The sequence below is a fragment of the Bombina bombina genome, chromosome 6 (genome assembly GCF_027579735.1).
Source record: "Bombina bombina isolate aBomBom1 chromosome 6, aBomBom1.pri, whole genome shotgun sequence".
NCBI lineage: Eukaryota > Metazoa > Chordata > Amphibia > Anura > Bombinatoridae > Bombina > Bombina bombina.
Window position 1 is genome coordinate 586,173,971 of NC_069504.1, and position 8,810 is coordinate 586,182,780.

The 8,810-nt window shown below is 32.4% G+C and overlaps 1 protein-coding gene across 1 annotated transcript; it reads left to right on the forward strand.

Moving 5' to 3' along the window:
- The first annotated feature begins 2,543 nt into the window (after window positions 1–2,543).
- On the forward strand, window positions 2,544–8,224 carry LOC128664526 (uncharacterized). Its single transcript, XM_053719346.1, has 2 exons — window positions 2,544–6,448; window positions 8,220–8,224. Exons 1-2 carry the CDS (start codon window positions 2,581–2,583, stop codon window positions 8,222–8,224), a joined length of 3,873 nt encoding a protein of 1,290 aa, XP_053575321.1. The 5' UTR covers window positions 2,544–2,580.
- Window positions 8,225–8,810: the final 586 nt, after the last annotated feature.

The following is an 8,810-nucleotide window of genomic DNA, read 5'->3' on the forward strand; positions in this document are numbered from 1 at the left end:
AAGAGCACAACACTGTGCTAACAGCACATAGTAGTTTAAAAAAAAACCTTAATAGGCTCAAAAAATAAATTTTAGGTTTTAAAAATAAAAAAGGATTAATAGGCTCATAAAAGAGCACAACACTGTGCTAACAGCACATAGAAAAGATATATTTTAGTCATAAGCTCATAAAAGAGCTCAATACTGTGCTGCACAGCACATATAACATAACTATATTACTTTAAAAGAAAAAATAGGCACATAAAAGAGCCCAACACTGTGCTGCACTGCACATATAAAAAGTCTCTATACAAATAAAAAAAAAAGGAAATAAAGAGCGCCTAATACTACATAAGCAGCATTATAATAAACCCTTTGAACAAAAAAACACATATATACTGCATAAAAAAGGCAATAAAGAGTGCCTAATACTACATAAGCAGCATTATAAGAAACATTTTTTAAAAAACATATATACAGAATAAAAAAGGCAAAAAAAGAGCCTAATACTACATAAGCAGCATTATAATAAACCCTTTGAAAAAAACACATATATACTGCATAAAAAAAGCAATAAAGAGTGCCTAATACTACATAAGCAGCATTATAATTAACCCTTTGTAAAAAAAAATCATATATACTGCATAAAAAAGGCAATAGAGTGCCTAATACTACATAAGCTGCATTTTAATCAACCTTTTTAAGAAAACATATATATTGCATAAAAAGGCAATAAAGAGTGCCTAATACTAATAAAAAAATATATACTGCATAAAAAAAGTGTCTTAAAAAAAGGACATAATACAAAAAAAAGAGTGTTTAAAACAAAGTAAAGAGTGACAAACACGCCTAATGTCTACAACAAAATAAAGAGTGCCTAAGACTGCATGAACAAAAATTAAGACTGCAAAAAACAAAGTTACTAAGAAACCGTAAAAAACATATATACTGCATAAAAAGGCAATCAAGAGTGCCTAATACTACATAAGCAGCATTATAACAAACATTTTTAAGAAAAAATATATACTGTATAAAAAAGGCCATAAAGAGTGCCTAATACTAATAAACCGTAAAAAACATATATACTGCATAAAAAAAAAAGTGTATAAAAAAAAGTGCATAAAAAAAAATAAATGTTTAAAACAAAGTAAAGAGTGACAAACACGCCTAATGTCTACAACAAAATAAAGAGTGACTAAGACTGCATGAAAAAAAATTAAGACTGCCAAAAACAAAGCAAAAAGTGTATAAAACTAAGTAAAGAATACCTAAGACTTTGTTAAACAAAATAAAGATTGTCTAAAAAAAACAGTGTGCCTAACATTGCCTAATACAAAATAAAGACTATCTAAAAAAATAAAGACTGCCAATATAACAAAGAGAGTGCCTAAAAAAAAAGGGAAATAAAGAGACTGCCTAAAACAAATAAAGAGACTGCATAAACAGCATAAAAAAGGCAATAAAGAGTGCCTAATACTACATAAGCAGCATAAACACGCCTAATGTCTACAACAAAATAAAGAGTGCCTAAGACTGCATTAAAAAAAAATAACACTGCCAAAAACAAAATAAAAAGTGTATAAAACAAAGTAAAGAGTGCCTAAGTCTTTGTTAAACAAAATAAAGATTGTCTAAAAATAAAAAAGTGTGCCTAACATTGCCTAATACAAAATAAAGACTGCCGATATAACAAAGAGAGTGCCTAAAAGACTGCCTAAAACAAATAAAGAGACTGCATAAACAGCATAAAAAAGGCAATAAAGAGTGCCTAATACTACATAAGCAGCATTATAAAAAAATTTTATAAAAAAAAAACATATATACAACATAAAAAAGACAATAAAGAGTGCCTAATACTACATAAGCAGCATTATAACAAACCTATTTAAAAAAACATAGATACAGCATAAAAAAGGCAATAAAGAGTGCCTAATAATAATAAACCTTAAAAAACATATATACTGCATAAAAAAAAGTGACTACAAAAAAGTGCATAAAAAATAAAAAAGAGTGTTTAAAAAAAAATAAAGAGTGCTGCATAAACATAAAAATAGAAGAATGCCTCCTAAAAGAATTTTAACACAGGAAGATGCAGAAAACGTTAAACGCAGAAGAAAAGAAACTCAACGTATACGACGGACACATATGACTGAACAACAAAGGGTAACTGTACGCAAAAAGGATTCTTCAAAAAAAAAGGATTTGTAGGGCCAATATGACTGCTCAGGAAAAAGGTCTCCAACTGGACATGCAAAGATCACGTTCTGCTGCACGTAGAAAAAAAAAAAAAATAGTACTAACATCACTATCACTAATCAATATAACAAAAGTTATAACCATTCACTATTTAATGAAGACAATGTCCCGATGCACACATGTGGTCAACTTAATGTTTATTGCAAATTTTGCATGGCGAAGCATTTTCCAGAGGAACAGCCAAGCGATAAGCTTTTTAATAAATGCTGCAATAAAGGAAAAATAACATTACCTCATATACAAATTTCACCACTGATCCAACAACTAATGACTGGACAACACACACATTCAAAAAATTTTATGCAAAATATCCGTTCTATAAATAGTGCATTGGCGTTTGCATCAATGGGAGCAAACATTGCACCACCTCCAGGATATGGCCCATACTGTTTTAGAATAAATGGCCAAATTTATCACCGATCTGGTGCTTTGCATCCAGAAAATGATGATCAACGCAAATTTGCACAACTCTACATTTTGAGTCCTGAGGAAGCTGCGGACCAACGAGCAGCACTAAAAGAAAATTCAGGATGTCACATTGAACTTTTGAGGGAGTTAAGTTCATATATGTCTCAGTATAACCCTTTTGCAAAAGCATGTAAAATGCTCTATGAGGTAGAGCAAGAATGCATCCATGAAGCATCTTTAAATGGAGTTCAAAATTCTAAAGTTTCAATGGTAATTCTGCAGGACAGAACATCAGATTACCGAAGATATAACGTACAAAGAGTTAATGAGGTTGCTGTTATTTTCCAAAATTCTGATGGTGAACCTCCTCTTGAACGTGACCTTCTTATTCATTGCCGATCTACAGATCAAACAAAAAAAACTGAAAGAATAAGTGTTTTAGATCCTAATCTTGAACCATTGCTGTATCCTTTGTTGTTTCCATATGGGGACCAAAGTTGGGGTTCCAATATTGCTCTTAACTACAGGCCAACATCAATTAGTGATGTACAAAGAAGAGTAACCACCAATCCAAGGATAAGAGTTAGCCAAATGAAATACTACTCTTACAGAATTTCAATTAGGGATCAATTCAATCCTTTCCTTAGTGCTGGCAAGTTGACGCAGCAGTACTTTGTTGATGCTTATGTCAAGACTGAGGCCAACAGACTCAACTATATCCGTCAAAATCAATCTAATCTTCGCATTGAAAAATATACAGGATTAATGGATTACATTCAAAGTGAGGCTGCTGCACAGGGCCTGATGCCTGGAAAAGCAGTTATTTTGCCATCATCTTTTCAGGGAAGTCCACGAAATATGGCCCAAAACTACCATGATGCTATGGCCATTGTTAGAAAATATGGAAAACCGGATTACTTCATCACCATGACCTGCAACCCTAAATGGCCTGAGATACTTGATAACCTATTAGAAGGTCAAGCAGTGGAGTTCAGACCAGATTTGGTAGCAAGAGTTTTCAATCTCAAATTAAATTCTCTTTTGAATGATATCTTGAACAAACATGTTCTTGGAAGTCCTTGCGCAAAAGTGCATGTAATAGAGTTTCAAAAAAGAGGATTACCACATGCTCATATCCTTTTAATATTGAAAGCCGAAGACAAGCCAAATGATGCTGAAACCATTGACACTTTTATATCAGCTGAAATTCCTGATGAACATATTTATCCAAGACTACATGCTATTGTAATAAAGCATATGATACACGGTCCATGTGGAGAACATAATTTAAATTCTCCATTCATGGTTGATGGTAATTGCAGCAAGAATTTTCCGAAAAATTTTCAAGAAGAAACTTTAATTAATGTTGATGGATATCCGCGATATCGGAGACAAAAAAATGAGACCACTGTAATTGTCAAAGGGAAAAAAATTGACAACTCATGGGTAGTTCCATATAGCCCATACTTCTGCTTGAAATACAACTGCCATATAAATGTAGAGAGTTGTGTTTCTGTTAAAAGTGTTAAATATCTCTTCAAATATGTATATAAAGGTTACGATTGTGCAAATATTTCCATTAAGGAACATAATACACTACAGCATGATGAAATTCAAAATTTTTTGGACACAAGATATGTCAGTGCTCCTGAAGCTGTTTGGAGGTTGTATGGTTTTTTGATGCACCATCAAACACATACAATAATAAGACTTCAAGTTCATCTTCCAGGCGAACAAGATGTATATTTCCATAATGAAAATGTACAATTAGCTGCAGAAAAGGCACAAGACAGGGATACCACTTTGACAGCATACTTTAAGTTGAATGTTGATAATAATGCGGCACGTGAATTTTTTTACTCTGACATTCCTCAACATTTTGTATTTGATGTAAAAACCCGTAAGTGGAATCCAAGACAAAGAGGAGCAGATACAACAATTGGCAGATTGTATAATGTAAATATTTCATCAGATTTGGAGAGATTTTGTTTGAGGTTACTGCTCTTGCACTTAAAAGGAGCAATATCCTTTAAGGACTTACGAACTGTTAATGGACAAGTTTGTCACACATTCAAAGAAGCTGCCCAAAAGCTTTCACTTTTAGATGACGACGCTACATGGGATCTTACACTTAACGAATCAGCATCTGAACAAATGCCTAAACAAATGAGGGAACTGTTTGCTTATTTGTGTATCTTTGTTGTCCCACCTAATGTCCCACAACTCTTTGAAAAATACAAACATGATCTTTATGAAGATTATTCACGTCATGAAGACCACATTGATGATTGCAAAAGTTGGAAAAATTTGGCATTAACAGATATTCAAAATGTTCTCATATTGCATGGTAAACGTTGTGAAGATTTTGGACTACCCAATCCATCAAACTTCATTCCAGAAATGCAATTCAACTATGTTACACAGTTGGAAGCCCAAGTTGGAGCACAACTTCAAGAAGCATTAAACATCGAGCAAAAAGCTGCATTTGACAATGTAATGTCTGCAATTGATAATGAAAATTTACCACACAGATGTTTTTTTATTGATGGACCTGGTGGAAGTGGCAAGACTTATTTATATAAAACATTATTGAGTACTTTACGTGGACGCACAGATGGAGTTCTTCCTGTTGCCTCTACAGGAATAGCAGCTAATCTCCTTGATGGTGGCAGAACTTACCATTCACAGTTTAAGCTTCCAATTCCATTACTGGAAACATCAACATCAAATATGAGAATGACTTCAAAAGATGCAGAGTTCATACGTAATGCTAAATTGCTTATTTGGGATGAGGCCTCAATGACACCCGGTATAGCTCTAAAATGTGTAAATAAGCTCCTTCAGGAAATTATGCAGAACAATAAGCCATTTGGTGGAAAAGTTATACTCCTTGGTGGGGACTTCAGACAAACACTCCCAGTTATTCCTCATTGCAATAGAACTGCTATTGTGGAAGCTACTATAAAGTTCTATGATCACTGGGATATATTCAAAATTTTAAAATTGAAGAATAATGTGCGTTCAGTGGATCCAGAATTTAGCAATTGGCTAATAAAATTAGGACAGGGTTCATTAAATAATTCAGAGGGCCTTCCTGATGATTTAGTTGAGATCCCTTCCAAATTAATATGCCATGATTGTATCATATCTGACATTTTTGGAAAAAGACTTCTTCCATCTGATCTTCACCGTTTTTCAAAAAAGGCCATTTTGTGTACCAAAAATTGTCATGTTGATCAAATCAATGAGCATGTATTAAATATACTCGATGGTGATGAAAAAATATATCTGAGTTCAGATTCAATTGATGATCAGACAGATGAAGATGCACAAAACTATCCCATAGAGTTTCTAAACGAATTAGCTCCATCAGGAATGCCTCTTCATAAGTTAAAAATAAAATTGGGAAGTATTATTATGTTGCTCAGAAATCTGAACACAAAAAGAGGTCTGTGCAATGGAACAAGATTGATAGTTAAAGATCTTAAGCCAAATCTATTAATTGCAGAAGTACTCACAGGAACAGCTAAAAAACAAATGGTGTTTATTCCAAGAATAGATTTAGCCCCTGCCAACACTGAACTACCATTCATTTTACGAAGGAGACAGTTTCCAATCAAACTTGCATTTGCAATGACCATCAACAAATCACAAGGTCAAACGTTAGACAAAGTAGGAATATTTCTTCCAGAACCAGTATTCAGTCATGGACAACTTTATGTTGCAATGTCTCGAGTTCGTACATCATCTGATGTCAAAATTAAGATACTTCAAAGTTCAAAGCAAGGAAAGATATTACCAAACAGTGATAATATTTTTACAAAAAACATTGTTTTTAAAGAAATATACTTTAAATAAATAAATAAGTTGTGTATTTTTAATTAGTTAGAAGTAATTTTGTATTATTTAGAGCAAAAATATTCTTCATGTACAAATTAAACTTTATTTTATTTTAATTTACTATAAATAAAAATATGACTTTATGTCTACTTTAATGTTTATATCTTATGTTATTTTTTTGAATAAAAAAAAAAAAAAAAAAAAATCATTTTGGCCCGTGTACACGGGCTTTAACACTAGTATATATATATAGCATAAAGGGGTAAATAATCATATAAATCAAGCAACATAAGTTAAGTAAGGGTGCGAGTGGGATGATGCAATAACAGAGGCACTTTCCAACTTGAAGTTAATAACTGTGAATGTGGTTTCTACTGCAGATGGAGTGTTGTAGTGTGAAGTAAATATATGCCTGGTTTTAATCTTTTTTTCATTCCTTTGAGGGTCTTGGAAAAAAACAAAGTGGTTCAAAGAGAGAGATTTGGTAAAGCAAAAGCAAGGACCAGATGCCAAAAGATGACAACAAAGAACTTCAGTGAACCATTATAACTTTTGTTTTACAGGCACGATTCACACTTTCTTAATAAAGATTTTACTACACGCATACCCATCTAGTGTACCCACACTTACACACTCATACATGAACTTTTCCCAATATTTAAGACCATTGTATAAATGTTTCTAATGGGGTTTAGCATAGGATTTTGTGTTTCTATGTATAATTTTAAATTAATTTTTCTAATGAATTGTATAAAGTTAGATTAGGAATTGACAGTCCTAGGAAAGTACAGAAGAGCTCATATCGCCGAGGGAATGATTCCGAAGGGATGGTGGGAGAATTTCTCCTGTAAGGTCTTCGCTCCCACTGTGTTCTTCTGTACTAGTGGGTATAACTAGAAAACGGGGCAACATAGGAGAAGAAAAAGTGAGGGAATGTGGTGACATTTTTATCACAGGGATATTGGAATATAGCTCACAGATTTTATAACTGGCAATTCACATAGCTGGTTTATTCAAGTAGTTCTTTTGTCTAGTGTCTGTCTAGAAAGACACACCCAATGGTTTTTTTGAGTGACATTTGATAAGCCACTCCCTTTTGAATTGGGGTATAAAATACTGTAACATCAGAGCCTCTGTCTTCTTTTTGTATCCTGGGCATGCTGTAAAGATGGCTGAAACTCTCAAGAAATATGGCTAAGTACATTCCTATGATTATTTTAGCAGTATTGAACAAATTGGGGTTAGTGTGTAGTAAAGTTGCCCTGTATCTTAAAATGTGGACTGTATCTGTAAAATAGATTTATATATATATATATACCTGTAAATATTTATCTTATTATTAACATATATTGATTCCTAAATAAACTGTCTGACAAATAATGGAGGGCCTCTCAGAGTTTATTTCACAATTTATCTGTGTTGGTTTTTAGTGGTTTCACCATAGAGATTTAGTATATTATATTTATTAGAAAGTAAAGATATTTTAAATTAATAGATAACCACGATATATATATATGCGTATGAGTTTTTTAAAGATACATTAATTTGCTGTATTGCTTAAACATTTTAGCCTGTTATATTAACTGCATCTATTACCTATCTGTTTGCATATTATGAATAGTATATTAGGTAGTTTCTTTTAATAATTAAATCTGTTTATTGTACACACCTATTCTGGTCTGATAATTGTCTCCAGGATTTATTTATTTTTATATCATATATTTTTTATTCATTAGTTTGATAGTATCCCCTTAGCTTTTCAGCGCGCATACATACCTTCTTTTTAACCTCTATTTATCCCCTTTTTTGTTTTATGGGAGCAAAATATTGTATGTGCAAGGGTTAAGAATTGCGTACAACTTACCTTTGCTATTTGTATATCTTGTTGTTTATAGTAGTGTTTATTACATGCAGTTCTCTGGAAATGATTGTATACTGTCCCTTTAATGTAAATGCTCAGTATTGTGTCATGTATGAGTTCCAAATTGGTTAATCTCCAAATATATTAATGTGAGCATATATTTCTAAAGTAACTCGTAAAAGGACCTGAAACCATATTCCTTCTTAAATAATTCAAACACAATAATGTCTCTTTAAGAAAATAGACTTTATTTAACACGTCGATAGAAATATGGCATACAGGCTAAGTACCCTATTCCAATATTTTCATGTTTGAACAAGTACATGTAGATATACCAACAATCCCTAAGGATTAGTATATGTTAGCATATGTTATTTTTTAGAGGGACAGTCAAGAAAAACAGTAATGATTTTAATGTTGAAAAATGCCTTTTTTCAAAACTATATCTCAAACGTTTATCACCAAT